The following is a 16,796-nucleotide window of genomic DNA, read 5'->3' as shown; positions in this document are numbered from 1 at the left end:
ATGTAATTTATTACTCAACCTTTACAAACAGCTGCAGCATCAACATGGAGCATCGGCAACTTCTGTGTTGCAGGATCCTTTTCCCTCAATTGAACACTAATTCGGGTAAGATCCTGCATAGCACATTCAATGCATAGCAAGTAATCTGCATCCTTCACTCAGTGTGAAGACATTATTCTGAGCAAGTTCATTAACCTAGCTGGATTGGAAGGTTAACCAGCTAACTGAGAGAAAAGGCTTGAAACTGGATAAAGGAACAGCTTTGATACAAAAAATTTAAATGAGCACCTTTATTCCTTTTGATATTCATTAGTTTATTATAGGGAAGAAAGATGGTCTTGAATTTGTAAGCATTTATCTGCAGAAAATGGGCATACATCTGTCACTGAAGTGCTCATAAAATAAAAGAATATTGTCGACTTACCCATGTTACTGAGCGAGTAGCTAGGGGAGGGAGAGAAGACTTGGGCTGCAAAATCTTCAAACGTCATGATTTCTTTGTGTTGCTGGACTATTGCTTCCACATACTGAGCTCTTTCTTCATAACTGCATGGCAGGTTAAAGAAATCACCATAGACATAGGTAGATAGAATAGCAAAAGTCCTCTGTAACACTTAAACATGCCTATTCAACAGTGTTTTAACTGAGAGAAGTGGTTCACATTTATTACACAAAAGTTGATACTTTCCTGTTGCAGATTTCTTTGAAGTCACAGATGTTTTATAATTTTTCTTAACTTCCAGATGTCCGAAAGAAATCAATAATTGCAATAATACGTACAGTCATTAGCGTTTATAGTTATTGGTACTTTCTCATACTTAAATAGAAATAATTAATCCCTGCTGAAGGAACAAATTCCATAATAACATGACAGATGGCTGAATAAAATTTAATCTTATTTTCGATTGCAATCTATTTGCCATTGCACACTTGCATGGGAGTTCAAAATTTTTAAAAAATTCACCAAAATAGAAGGGAAACTGAACATCCAAGTTACGCCAAAACGCAAAGCTTCATTATTGTTATCATTCTATTTCATGTGGTCATTGTGTAAGCAATGCAGCCCCAGGTGCAGAAATCTTCTGTATAGCCCAGCCATTCACAGTTACGTTTTGAACAATGTGTTGTAAAACTTTGGATCAAAGTAATTTAAGAATACTTCAACATAAACACACTGGTGGACAGCACTGTACTGTATACAGCACAGTGTTCATTTTCAGCTGCGTCAAAGTTAATAATTCGCACATGCCTGACCTGCCAGAAAATATCATTTAAGATTAGGGAACCACGGCACCAAAATAAAACACCAAACAAAAAATACACTGTCAAAGAATCTGATTACATTATCAGCAATAAAACACCACTAAATTGCTTTCCGATGTCCAAAGTGAAACTCGGAACTGGCACAGGACTCAAAAAACCAGTCACCAATAACTTAAAAAGTTTGACAGGGTTCAACAACCTGCCAACAGCCCTAATAGGACCCCCTGCTTATCGCTGCTCTTCATGACACACTGTGAAGAGCTTTTATTTTCTTCTTTGTGTAAACTTTCCCCCTCTACAGAAGCAGGGAAAGTACAGTTATAAATCACAAACAAAACCCTGGCCCCTTGTAAAGCTCCACACATCTTCAATTCCCCCTCAAAGCCAAACTGACACACCATTTTGGAAGCATTCAAAATAGGAATGTACAAAAGTACAGCATTAAAACCTCCTCCACCCCCAAAAGCAAACAAAGGGAGGAAATGAAGATCACCAATTACTTATAGCTGTCTTATTGCAGTTTTTGTGTAAACTAAGACACAAGCTCAATTTCACTGTTAATACAATATTTTTTATGTTGGGGGGGGTGCGTTGGTGGAGAGGTGAGGTGAGGGCTTATAAAATTTAGGATGCGTTTTCCAGAATACTACTGCTGTGCAATGGAAGGTTACGAAAAGTATTTAAAAATGAGTGAACAAAAACAAAATTAATCACAAATCATTTAAATAGTAGTGATCAGCACACAGGGCAGTTTATAACATTCTTTAAATTTAAAGTTCATTTGAGTGCGCACGATTTAATGCTGGAAGTGAAATATGGACCCAATTTTATTTATTGCTGGCCTTTCTCTACGCAGACTCAAATTCTGATGACCCTAGTTAATGAATAGCCTGCTTAATTTGGTAAGAGCAGAGGCACACATTCTCCGTCAATTCTTTAGGGACCCAAGCGATGCCATTCACAAGTCATTAGAAGTGGTCTTTTTCTGAAATACATACAGGCTGTTGCTAGGCCCCTCTACTCCATATTGCCACAGCAAGCCACTGGCCTAGTCAACAGCAGGCTGTTGGGCTGGTGTGTCCGTCTGGCGAACAGGCGCTTTGACACTAAGCTGGCACGTGCTGGCGCAGCAGGAGCAGGCTTGGGCGTGACAAATTGTTGAAAGAGCTGAGCTAAAGTTGAGGCCGGGAGCCACCTGAGCCTCAGGCCCTCTATGGGCCTGTCATCAGTTGCCAATTCATTGCTTGGCCAATAGTCTGTAGTCAGCTTCTGGGCTCAGTTTAAACAAGGCAAAAACAATATAAAGCCCTTTCAGGCGATGGCTAATAACACCCTGCTGTTTAATGAAAGGTCCTGCATAACTAACACATAAGCATACAATGCAGCACACAACTGCTAACAAAACACAGACATTCACTAAATAATGTATGCAAAGACAGTAAGACTAGGGCCTCCAAATTAACGTAGACCCAAATGATCCAGTACAATAGCCAGTTCACTTATGAAGGCAAGCAGGCAGTCAGTAATACGGACCGTGACAACATGCATCAAGTTTGGAAGGAAGCAGCAGGAATAATGATAGCTCACTGCATGTATTAGGATTTTACCCAATGTATGCTTTAACCCTTAAAGTGCTCAGCACGTTATTTGTTGTGTGTGAACTTGAGTTTCTGTTTATTTGCTAGCGTTAGCACTAGTTTGCAGCCATGACAAAATACTAGCAAAGTTTCACACACAGATTTGTAACTAATCTTATGTTTATTTGTGAAGCTGATTAAATAGATTCAACTCATTCAGATGCAAATTAAGAAAAGGGGGAAAAAATAAATGAACTGTATCTGAGTGATACATGGTCCAGCATGGAGATGTTGTTTTCATTTGTTGATATTATTAGATGAAACATCTTTGAAATTTATATAAAACTACAAACAAATGGCCTAGACATTTATCAGTCTTTGTATCAGAAGACATTTGTGATTCAGTTTACTGCTGCACCAGTATTGATCATCAACATTAAATACAATTATCCACTTTTAAAGAGGAGACATATTATTTATAACTAGTTAATGTCTACGTTTATGTACGGTGACCATAATTCAAGACATTAAAGAATGTTAGATCCTAAACGTGAAGGATGTTATAGATTAAGTATGATTTCACTATACCAAAGTGAGTTATACAGAAACAATAATTATCAAATATTCGATGAAAAATTCCTTTACAATTAATTCCTTACGTTGCAGCTCATAAGCCAACACAAAGGAAAAGACACATCAAATCTTCATTGCCACAGCAAATTCTGTCACTAAGAATGAGTCATTTTGAAAGTAAGTGCATTAGCAAAGACCATAAACACACAGCCATGCAAAAAGAGGCTGTGCCACTTAATGAGAACTGCATCATAAACATTACCTCAGCAAAGTAAAAGATACTAGGAACAGTTTCTCTCCAGTCTCATTAAAAATTGAACTCTCTCAAAACTGATGCAACACAATAAAACAAATCAGGAAAGCATAAAAGGTAAATAAAGCCATATGGTCCTCCATTATCAGAGATGCAGATAATTTCTACATGGCTGCTACTGCGATTACCTGACTAAATATTGACTGAAGTAAAAACAGACCTGATTTCCGTAGATAGGATACACCTACATAGCAAAATTTTCTGCAATGCAAGTAACTAGAATAAAACAGTGACATAAATTTAACTGAAACAATGCATCCTGAAATACGGTCTGTTTTTTTAAAGGGATGGACTTGCTTAGTTATGTGCCATAAACAATGAGGGCTAAACCTATGAAAAGTTTTCAAGTTATTGATGCTAGCCTCTCCAAAATAAATTGTTCAGAAAAGCATCTGCAAATGAAAACCTAATAGTAAAATCATTTGTTCTGCTTCCAATAATTTGGAATTATGCGCATCATATAGCTAACAAAATATAGTCTCTCATACCGACCAGAAGGTCCCAGATTCAATTCCTGGTCTCCACAATTGAGGTGGTAGTAGGGCTGCTACAATTAGGCTACGAAGAAAAACATTATTCGGGACTCATGATTACTATAACTTGACAATGGGCACCCGCACCTTGCTCTGCTGGAGATGTAATGTTGCAGTGTATTAGCATATGACAATATGGAAAATGGTGATGGCCAGAAAATATCAAGTTCCCCTGGTTAAAAACCAAGTTAGGTGGATTGACCATGCTAAATAACACCTTAGTGTCAGGGGCACTAGCTAGAGTAAATGTATGGGTTAATGGAGATAGGGTGGGTGGAATTGTGGTTAGTGCAGACCTGATGGGCCGAATGGCCTCTTCCTGCACTGTAGGATTCTATGATTATTGACTTAGGGGCGGCACAGTGGCTAGCATTGCTGCCTCACAGTGCCAGAGACCCGGGTTCAATTCTTGGTTTGGGCCAGTGCGTGTGTGGAGTTTGCACATTCTCCTGTGTCTGCGTGGGTTTGTTCTGGGTGCTCCAGTTTCCTCCCACAGCCTGAAAGACATGCTGATTAGCTGCACTGACCCGAACAGACGCTGAAGTGTGGTGACTAGTGGAATCTCACAGTAACTTCATTGCAGTGTTAATGTAAACCTTAATTGTGACTAATAAATAAAACTTTTTTCTTCAATGCTCAGCTGAGTTCTATCTTCTGTATTTGTTGCATTTCCTAGCACATGATTAAAAGTAAATGCAGTAGTTTATTTACTCTGCAAAAACTCGGGTTTGTGTTTAATATGTGTCAATTCGAAGAATGTTTGGCAACATCGTGCAAGGCTCCATTTGATCTGGCAACCAATTACTGCAGGTAAGTTAACTGTTGGTCCTTGGGGACTGCACTTTTACTTTAGTGAAATAGACTGGATCATACAGGACCCACAGGTAAATTATCAAGAGAAAATAGTTCTACAAAAATAATCCAAAACTCTATTAAGGATGGACACACGAGATAAAGACACCTCGCATCTACAAACCTACTTGCTACCAGAAATCAAGGATTTCAGAAGAGAAAAGGGGAAACTAATAGTAAAAAAAAACAAATAACATCTTTTCCAAAATGTCCGAAAATTGAAACATTCTGAAAGCTGATAATAGGAGTGCTCAAAAACAAAGTTTTAAAATTTACCAAGAGATTTTAAACTATAATGAAACATGAGGAATCTGGAGGTAACAATAATAAAGAAATCCACTTGTAATGTGCTGCTGATTGACACATTTCTTCAGTTTCCTATTATGCTATTCAGCATCAGAATTGCAGAATATAATTCAAACAAATACAATGTGACTGAAAACATTAATTGTATTCAAAGGACTTAATTGGGAAGAACCATGGATGAATAGAGTTTATGCATTTGATAATTATTAAGTCCAAAGAGATCCTGTATGCGCATTACTCCCTGGTTTCACTGAATGCCACATATTTTGTTCACCTGCGCTGCCAGCATGCATCTTTGAAAAGATGGTTGGTCAAAGAGTCACGTGGCAGAGGCCAGCTACCTGGATTAGGGGATTCCAAGCGGTGAATGGAAAGGAAGAAGAGAACTTTCTAAAAGACAGCTCTGGTTTTGTGCACTCGTTGCTTTTGCCAAGACTTTCACAGATAAATCAACATGCAGGTCTGCATAACCTTTGACTATTAAATTTCCCAACCAATTTTAAAGTATCTACTGATGCCTCAATTATTCTACAAAGCAAAATTGTTCAACATGCTTTGATCTACAATTGACAGTGTAGACATTATTAAGCAGGAATAAATTCTCTTCGTCCTGTGATCACTGGAATAAACCACCATTGAATTTACAACAAAACTCAATTCAAATCTTCCACTTTCAAATTTAAAATAAACTTGCATCTATTTCTGCTGAACATCTTTTGGTACACTGTTAATTGAACATGATGAAACAACCACAGTGCAAAATTTTCAGTAGCCTATGATATAACTTTTAAAATACTGAAACACTATCATAATCCTCAAAGGGTTTTACAAGTCTTTTCACGACTTTTGCAGAAGGCAAGTCAGGCAGTGTGCTCTGCCATGGAGGGCAGGAGCTTTAATGAGGAAATGAGACAGGGCACTTAACTCTACTAAAGCCATTTAGAAAGATGTTTGTAGGAGATATCCTCAGAGAAAGTGCTGTCACTTTCTTTGAATTTTTTTTGAAAATGGAGTGTTTTCCTTACATTATGAAAATATACTTGTTCCCTCATGTACCACAGCTGTACAAATTTCTGTACATCTCACAGGGTGAAGGAAGAAACTCTAACTTTATGTTTGTTTATTAAGCATCAAAAATATATAAAAGTTAATTAGTGATGAAAATTTTTTTAATGTAAAAATATTTACTTAAGGATCTGAATACATATTTCAATTTGGATTTCTATTCAGAAGCCACCTCCAAATTTGAAAGTGCAGTTCTTCCTCAATATTCTTGATCCATGCTCAGCTTCTGAGATAACTAATAAAATAAATGTGTTTGATTTTTTGGTGGATTATGTAACTTTGGATACATTATAAATATAAAACCAAAATCATAATTAAAATAGAAGTAATTATTTATATACAAGTAAGCTGTTACATTTGCTAAATAAACAGTCCTTTCCATTTAGTAACTGAAATTTGAATAAAAATGTTTTCATTATGGAAAGATCTTTCAGAAAACACATGCTTCACCTAGTTTGTTTTATACAACAAAAATGGACAATTATTCTCACTGCCCTAACAAAGGTTCTTTTTCTGGCAGCTTTTAAGGCAGCTGTAATTCTATTATTACACAGGAATGGAGGAGGTCGGCTCACAAACAGGAAATTTTGACAAGATCTGTGAAGCCTTGCTGTCAAAACACAAAAGAAATCCGACAGCGTATGGCACGGGTACATACTAGAAACTGTAGTCTGTTAGCTTGTGGATTTGCTACAGCTATTAGTTAAAGCTCTGATAAAACCTATGGACTCGAGGCCTAAAATTCCGGAAGAGGTAGACCTCTTAAAAAAAAATAAAAGCTACTTACCAATCCAGTGAGAACCTTGGATTAGATTTCTGCTTGAATAATGTTGGCTCCCAAGCCTAACTCGAACTGGTTTAGGTAGGAAGTTCTTCAATAGCCACAAAACAGCTCTCTGGTCTCCCCTGCCACTTTTGAGATTTCCCAATGGAACACCAATGGGATACAAAATATGTTTACTTCTACAGGCGCATTTTAACAGTATGCGAATGTCAAAAATATATCACTCAATACATTTCACGGTATTTGTGCAAAGCAGTGCTGGGTTGCAAGGAGTCCAGTTATCCAACATTGCTTTGGGTGGGTGAGTAGGCTAGTTGTATTTCAAAGGTCCAGGTAGACTGCAATCGATTGCATTTGGAGCTTCATAAATGCCAATCTCAAAAAAAATTATTCTGCACTTCTTTCTTGATGGATACCCACTAGAGGCCAGAAATTCCACAGATAAAATGCCAGTGATTTTGTCCCCATTAAACCTGGAGTCAGGAGCATACCCTTGTGGCAGAAGATGCACTGGGTTCCACAACAATAAAAAATTCAGCCTCTTCGTTCCACACTAAGCAAGCACGTGCTAGGAGAACCCTAAATGTCAAGTGATTGGATTTGTACCAAGAATGATTATATTGGTTGTTTTCTTAAAGAACAGCTGTTTATTGCCCCTTTTTGATTTGTAGTTTCCGAACTCACGCATTTAATTGTTGCTTTATACACATGGATTAATTTGTTTCCCATTTAATGGGATTTGAAAATTTTACGCAAGTGTGATGGATGCAAGAAGCAGTAATAGTTGGAGGTGAAGGGGAGGTAAAAGGATGGTGGAACAGAGGATGACGATAATGGGGAATTTAGTTCAACCAGTTAAGTGATGTTGAACTGGGGAATGAGAAGATTTTTTCAGGTGAGATGTGTTGGCTGTGATCACCAAAATAGTGGTGGCCAGATTAGGTGGTGGTATGTTACTTGGCTTGTGGGGAGTATGGAAGGGGAAGGGTGTGTGTGCACGCATGTGACATACTGATGGTCCCTTTAAGGCAGCACGGTAGCACAGTGGTCAGCATGCTACCTCACAGCACTTGGGACCTGGTTCAATTCCAGCCTCAGGTCACTGTCTGTGTGGAGTTTGCATGTTCTCCTTGTGTCTGCATGGGTTTCCACCAGGGGCTCCGGTTTCCTCCCATATTCCAAAGATGTGCGAGTTAGATGGATTTGCTATGCTAAATTGCCCCTTAGTGTCGGGGGACCTAGGGTAAATGCATAGGGTTATGGGGATAGGGCCTGGATGGAATTGTGGTCAGTGCAGACCCGATGGGCTGAATGACCTCCTGCACTACAGGATTCCATGATAACTGAACCAAAGTTTGGGAGTGTGAGTTTGATTTGCTCATTGTCAAATTTTTGTTTGAGGAACTTTGCTTTGTTTATATTGGCTGTTGCATTTTCTACAACAGTGACTACACTGGAAAAGTACTTTTAATTGTCTTGGGGTATGCTGCGGACATGAAAGGCACTACTGAAACGCACACCTTTTTAAAATATCTGCAAACATATGCCTGTCCTTAGATGTCTTCATTTCTTCTTTGTGCTTTTCATTTTGGTTGCCCAGGTAATCAATGTTTTGAATGGTATTATTTATTATACTCCTCAAATGCAATTGTGTTTCTTTGCAGCTTCTAAGAATCTGGGGCCTTTACTCATTTATACAATGATGCCCAATATTTTCTGAGGCAGGGCTTTGCTGCAGAGTCAGCCAGTGAATCTAATCAGAAATTGCTTTAAGGTTTTGCAGATTAGTTAACTGATGGTCACGTAGGTGGGGTGCCACTTAAGCCACAGAATGTTACTTTAATAGCTTAATCTACAGGTGCAGAACCATTAGAATGCTGTAGTCATATACCATTTTTTGATTTACTGGCTGGTCTACCAGGGGGTTGCACAAGGGGAGTTAAAACGTTCTAGTCGAATAGATCAGCAGCTGGGATAACCAGGCCTAGATGAGGGGGAGGGAAAGATTAGAGGGAAGTACAGAGAGTACGCATCAGGAAGGAGAGAGACCGCGAGAGCAGAGCAGGCAGAGGACAATGTAAAGGGCCATGACCTACTTCCTCACAGTGGGGGATTTGTGGTGGAGAGAATTTCAATTTTTTTTTGTTTGCTTACAATGCATTAGCTCTTACAATTTAGTGATTTAATATATACTGAATTTGAAACTGCTGTGAGGTCTTTTGAGTTACGAACATACAAACCTTCTCATCACTTGATGATGCATTAGGCCAAACAGTGGCAAAAAAAATGTTATTGAAATTATCTTCAATCTAACACAGAACACAGTATATAATTCATTGTAATCTAATCTTCCTACACGTGCCTCCATTCCCCAATTAATTCAGACAGAGTGTGTAATATAACAAGGGAGTTCAGAAACATATAAATAATGGCTAAATAGAAGCGAATCAGGTCAACAAAAGAATAGTTAAGAAAGAAGACTGGGATTTACATTTTAGAAGAGATCACTTAAATATCAAAGCCTCTGAAGATGGCTTCAAAAAATTTCAGCCAGGACCCTGGATCATTGCATGACTGACTGCACTGCTAGGTAGACTCCTATAATGAATGCGCAATTATCACGGACATGATAAAGGCCTATTGCTACTGCATCATAATATTACTTGTACAGCTGGATGAAAAAAGTGGTTTATAATTGCCATCTTTATGCTAATTCACCACTGTAAATTGGCTTCACTTGCCCTGCAACCTATTCACTAATTGGATCCAAACTGGCCGCAAATGCTAGCTGGATAGTTGCTCTCCTGGTGGGCATATCCATCAGTTATAACAAATGAATTATAACAAAGCCATCAAAAATAGTTAAAACACTCATGTGCAGTATTCCTGATGGTGTAGCATAGGAGTCTAAACGGTCCATGGGCAACACATGGCCATTTCGGCCCATGAAGCAATCGAGTCCTTTCTATTTTCGTACTTCTTTTTCACTAATTTGCTTTGTTGCAGTCTGCAGCCCTTGCTTGGAAAGATTTATTCTGACTACTGTTGCCTCAAAGGTGGATAAATCTTAAAATGAAAAAGAAATTCCTGACATTAGTTAGCACCCACTCTTGTGATGTAAGCAAATTAATTATACTACTGATCTGAATTTTATTTGATACTCAACAAGGCTTCCATGTTATACACAGGTTTGTTCTGAGTCATGGAGGTTAGAATGTTTGAGCTTTGATCTCGATTCTGCAGTGAATTAACTGATCTCACCCCGAGTAGCAAAAGGGGCCTTGGTGCCAAAATCATTTTTTTTAGTTCACCAACTTCAAATATAGGATCCCTACAGTGCAGAAGGAGGCCATTTGTCCCACTGAGTCTGTGCCAACCCTCACAGCATCCTACCCAGGTCCTACTCCCATAACCCCATATATTTACTCTGCTAATCCCCCTAACCTACACATCCAAGGAGTAATTTAGCATGGCCAATCAACCTAACCTGCACATTTTTGCACTTTGGGAGGAAGCTGGAGCATGTGGAAGGAACCCACGCAGACATGGGAAGAATGTGCAAACTCCACACAGTCAATTAAGACCGGAATTGAACCCGCATCCCTGACACTGTGAAGGAGAAGTGCTAACCACTGTGCTGCCCCATATATAAGCTTCAGAAACATACATAAGCTTTAAAAATGTTTCTTCTGTTATTGGCTAAAGTACATCGTTAAAGCTACTTCACCATTGTCTCAGAAAGATTCTATTTTTGCTTTCATAAAAAGGAATTAGCTATCCTATTGTTATCAATTATCTGGAGTTGACATACACCTTCAGCATTTCATTTTTAAGTCTGAATTCTAGGGGATTTCTAATCAGTTTAAGGGCAATAAACAGAACACTCCAAAATGCAGAAGTAAGCATTTTTAATTCAAATGGTTAGAATGCCCCTCATTTTCTCTTTTGTCTTTTTCTGTTCCTTTGTGATTTGTACTCAATAAGAAATGTGGGAGAATGTTTTGGATGATGGGAGAGGTCAACATTTCCAACACCGCCCAAAGTACACTGTCCATTTGATTGCTTAGAAATAAATAAATTAGAAAGTACCTTTCAAAAATGCAATATATGTCTTTTTTAGGGGCTTTTCCAGTAGAAGGATTTTGGCATTAACTATATCAAGGCTTAAATAAATAACATTGGGGAATCTCATTTGTTGGTCTCATGCCTTTAACAGTCTGGACTTTAGCAGTACTTGATACTTCTTCAATACGTCCAGTGGTCAAGTTTTTGCAACATGAAAATGAGATAGGAGTGAACTATGTACAATGGCAAAATGCCAGAAAGCATAATTTAAGCAAACTGTGTCTAAATGTATGAAATTTAAAAGATTCAATTCTTTTTACACTGATAATTAAAACAGAACTGTACATTAGGTGCATAAAATCTTAATTCAAAACCTTATAACAGCATGGCTCGAACATAAGGAATAGAAACAGGTGTAGCCTCAGAGGGGCAGACAGTGATGTAGTGGCAATATCATCAGATTAGTAATCCAGAACACCAGACTATCGTTCTGAGGACACGGGTTCAAATCTCACTACAGAATCTGGTGGAATTTAAATTCAATCTGTATAATCTGGAATTGTCATAAAATCCTGCTGGTTTACTGATGACATTTAGGGAAGAAATCTGCCATCCTTACCTGGTCTGGCCTACATTTGACTCCAGCAATGTAGTTGACTCTTAACTGCCCTCTGAAATGGCCTGGCAAGCCACTCTGTTCAAGGGCAATTAGGGATGGGCAACAAATGCTGTGCTAGTGACACCCACACCTTATGACTGAATAAATAGAAAAAGCCTGTTCCATCAATCAAGGTATCATGATTGATCCTCAAACTCAACTCCACCTTTCTGCTGATCCCCATATTCCTCGACTCCCCTGCAGTTCAAAAATGTATTGATTGAATACACTCAATAATGAAGCATCCCCAACCTTTTCGAGTAGGGTTCCAAAGATTCATAATGTTCTGAGTGAAGAAATTACTCATTTCAGTCCTAAATGACTGGCTCCTTATTCTGATGTGGAGATGCTGGAATTGGACTGGGGTGGGCACAGTAAGAAGTTTTATCACAACACCAGGTTAAAATCCAGCAGGTTTATTTGGAATCACGAGCTTTCGGAGCGCTGCTCCTTCACTCATCTGATGAAGGGGCAGTGCTCTGAAATTTCGTGACTCCATATAAACCTGTTGGACTTTAACCTGGTGTTGAGAGACTTCTTGTTGTGTCCTTATCCTAAGGTTGTGCCCCCAAGTTTCAGATTCTCTAGCCAGACATAATAACTTCTCTCCCTTGTCAAGCCCTTGGGAATCTTATGTTTCAATGAAACCACCTCTCACTTTTATAAACTCTGGGAGTATAGGCCATTCAATTCAATCCCTCCTGTATAACCCTCTTATCCCAGGAGCAATCCAGTATACTTTGTTGCAGATTCTCTAAGGCTTAGGAAAGTATATCCTTCCTTACATATGGAGACCAAAACTGAACACGATTTGGTCTCACCAAAGTCAAGTGCAACTTGCATCAAGACTTCCTTATTTTTGTGCACCATTTACTTTCCTAACTGCTTGTTGAACCTGAGGATTAACTTTGTGCTTCTTGTACAGTATGAGGAACAAATCCATTTATAAAAGCCCTTAAGTTCCCATTCTTCTGCAGCATCCCATCATTTATGTTTCTCCATTATATGTATATGTCCACTCTTTTTCAATAGAACTCTGACATATCATCTCTGGGCATTTTTGTTTCTATTAATTTTGTCTAGAATTTCAGTTGCATTGATATCAAAGTAAACTTTGTCACTAGCTACTCTTACCTATATCTTGCCAAAAGGTTTGGGTTCTGTCAAAAGTTGAAGTTAGTTCTTAAAGTGTGGTCAAATCAGTGCATTGCAGCACCCCATTACTGGCAATTCTGTAGATTTGTACTCTAGTGTGGTTCTATAACATTTTTAAAATTGCTTGGTTATATTGGGCTGGATTTTATGCAGCCCATCACAGTGGGAAACATAGTGACCGCGTGAGGAGTCTCCCGGATGTGGCATAACCTCCACAATTAAATTGGTAGGTGGAAGAGACTGATGTGAGATTTCAGGCTAGTGGAAGTGGGATATTAATTTTACTCATTATTTATCCCCAAGTCTACCACATATTAGTGGTGACTTGGGGATTAAATGGAGACTGCACAAATCTCCTGTGCCCTCAGTCGACTGTCAGTGGGTCTTAGAGAGATAGTGGAGTGATTGGGGCGGGGCAGGGAGATTCCTTGTCCTATGACAACAGGAAGGAAATTGGCAGCTGAAAATCATTTCCCCTGCCCTTGCTGCTGACCCTCTCCCCTCACTCTCCTGCAAAACCCACCCACCAGTGGCCCCTCCACGATCCTACGAGAGAGCGTAGAGCTCCACCACTCCTGCTAGCAGCGTCTGACTGGCCAGCAGTTCTTGATACATGGGACTTGCACTATGAATGACCCACTGTATGAGGGTGTCCCTCCAGCGGCTTGACCAGTGGGCAAGACACCCATCAGCCTGACAAATCCTGGCATTGTGCGGATGTTAAAAATCAACAAAGTTCAGGTGTTTACCCGTCTCTCCTTACGATAATTTAGTTTATTTTTTCAGCTTCTTGCAGCCCACATTTTTGGACCCATGTGCATCCTTCACACTTATTGGTGTTAAATTTAATTTGCTCACCCAATTGCACAAACATCTTAATATGTTTGCAAATCTTTAGCTGCACCATTTGTCTTACTTCTTGTCTGTTTTCAGCAAACTTGACAATTTTACAATTAGCTTTGATACTCAGGTCATTTAGGCAGATTAGGAACAGCAGGCATCTAAGCAGAACCTCTCTCTCTCTGCTCAACACCTCCTCCCAGTCTGAAATTACAGCTCTTAATTACCAAGCTTTCCATTTTTTTCCCAACCAGATCCATTTTTTAAATGGTTCTCATCATTCTTAATCACTTCTTTTGTAAAGCAGAAAGTATTTTAATCTAACAGTACTTACTCTCGCAGGAAAGAGGAACAAAAAAGAGAGACAAAGGATTTTAAAAATTATGAAAACTGATCAAGCTGTAATCAAAGCAACAGAGAAGTACAATATCCCAGAGTAGTAGTAATACTAGCACCTGTCAAAATGCAAAGCAACATACTCAAAAGTAGTTTTGTTCCACAACCAACAGCGAGTGCAGGCTACTGTTTATGAAAATCAAATAAGTATTGTGGCAGCACAACAAAAGGCAGACAGTCGCCTGAATGAGATGAGGAAATGCCTGTTAATTGCTTAACTCCTTGTTTCACTGAAACCAGTACAACTGCTTCTATTTTTAAGGATAGTCAATAGTTTGTGCACCAATATATCCTGATTATTATGCAAACCAGTTATTTTTAACCATCACACAAAGGCATGAATCTGAGCGTAACTTACTAACCTTATGGAACATCCAACATGAATTTAAGTTAATTCAGCAACCACAAATACATTTTTGTAATGAAAACATTTTTTTTTAAAAAGCCAGCACAGACAGGAAGGTCCAAACAGCTTCCTTCTGTGCTGTAACCATTCTATGACTCTGATGACTAGAAATTTAAATACCTGGGTGAAACACTATTCCTCCTAGGAATCTGAAATATAAACATGCTTGCTCTGTATTGGCCAGGAGCATCTTAAGAATGTTACCAATGCTCTAGTTGCAGCGTAAGATACATAAATAGTATAACTATCTGTACACACTATTACACTGTTTGGGTTTACTTGGCGAATGTCAAGGGCTGCAACTGTGCAAGTGTTGTCCAAAGAAAACATGGGAATTACTTAAAAATGTCATAGATTTTAATTGTACTGTACAAAATTAACGATGTAGGGTGGGGCAGGAATCACACACAAGATGCAGTTTTCCTGATCCTTTTTGAGCTGTCAATGGATTCAGCGATTTATTCATAGCTAATTTATAGTACTAACACCTCAGGAAATAATAAAGCAACTATTTCTTATATTTATCCAACAAGAGAGAATTTAACTATCGCTCCATAACAATCAATGGCATTACCATCACTAAATTGCCCACTATCAACACTCTGGGAGGGGGTGGGAAGGTTACCATTGAACAGAAACTCAACTCGATCAGCCATATAAATAATGTGTCTACAAGAGCGTGTCAGAGGCTAAGAATCCTGTGGTAATTCACTCCTGACTCCCCAAAGCCTGTTCACCATCCACAAAGCTCAAGTCAGAAGGGTAATGAAATACTCTCCCTTTGCCTAGATGAATGCAGTTCCAACAACACTCAAGAAACTTTACAACATCCAGGGCAAAGTAGCCCATTTGATTTGGCACCCCTTTCACAAACATTCATTCCCTTTACCACCGACACAGTGCAGGTACAACATGCATTGCAGAAATTCACCAAGGCTTCTTAATAACACCTTCCAGACTCATGACTATTACCATCGAGAAGGACAAGGGCAGGAATACCACCACCTGGAATTTCACCTCCAAGCCACTCATCACCCTGACTTAGAAATATATGGCTGTTCCTTCAGTGTCATTGGGTGAAAATTCAGGAATTCTGCCCTAACAACACCTGTAGGTGTACCTACACCACATGGACTTCCAGCAGTTCTAGAAGGCAGCTCACCACTACCTTTTCAGGAGCAATTAGGGATGGGCAGTGAACGCTGGCCTAGCCAGCGAAGCCCACATTCCTTGAATTAACATTATTTTTCTAATTTCCAGAGATGTTCAATTAAATGGAATGACCTTATCTGCAAAAATGGAACTGATCTATACCTTTTTTTAAAAGCATAACTTTTAAAATTAAACATGGTTTGGTAAAAGGGTGCTTTAAAATACACATTATTGGCAAGAAAAATGGTTTATCTGAGATGACTAATTACTTCTATTAGTTTCTAACGATGAGCATCGAATCAACTACTGCCTTGACGACAGGTATCAACCAGGTTATGCAAAGCTATTAAATAAAGTTAACATACAAAAGCTTTTTTTTACATTTGCAATACTACAAATGTCAAGTATACCAATTTCCTTAAATTAATATTCAGATATGGATTGTTCATATTTAAAATCAATCATTTGTTTTGTGAACATGGATTAAAAATTCCAAGTCATTATTTATACATGGCCGTGATGCTCATTTCTGCTAAATATTTGGCACAAGTTTGGTGACTCACTTTTGTCTGGATTATAACTAAAGCTGAAACTTAAACTTGAGCACTTTCTGAACATCACACTTTATGACTATGATCGCCTATTCATCTACTAAAATACAAGCAGCTAAAAGGAATTATTTGGTTAAAACTGATGAAGAGTGCTAAAAATATATGCAAGTCAATAAAAAGTTCTTAACAAAAAATTGTTACAACTTGATGGCATACAAATTAAACTTATGATGGGGTTGGTTTAGCATATTTTGGCTGGGCAACTGGTTCATGGTACAGGGCCATGCCAACAATGCGGGTTCCATAC

General features: G+C 38.6%; 1 protein-coding gene across 2 annotated transcripts in view; it reads right to left on the bottom strand.

Moving 5' to 3' along the window:
• The window catches only part of ralgapa2 (Ral GTPase activating protein catalytic subunit alpha 2), a 474,330-nt gene that overhangs the window by 68,950 nt on the left and 388,584 nt on the right, over nt 1–16,796 (bottom strand). For both annotated transcript variants that reach the window (XM_080200068.1, XM_080200069.1), the window contains one exon: nt 425–546. In XM_080200068.1, the coding sequence (XP_080056194.1) occupies nt 425–546 (122 nt within the window). The remainder of the gene's footprint in view (nt 1–424; nt 547–16,796) is intronic.

This window comes from Carcharhinus amblyrhynchos, chromosome 12 (assembly GCF_965287045.1).
Source record: "Carcharhinus amblyrhynchos chromosome 12, sCarAmb.v2.hapA, whole genome shotgun sequence".
In the NCBI taxonomy this organism is placed as follows: Eukaryota; Metazoa; Chordata; class Chondrichthyes; order Carcharhiniformes; family Carcharhinidae; genus Carcharhinus; species Carcharhinus amblyrhynchos.
The sequence above is the reverse complement of the archived record's forward strand: the minus strand, read 5'-3'. Positions and strand labels throughout refer to the sequence as shown.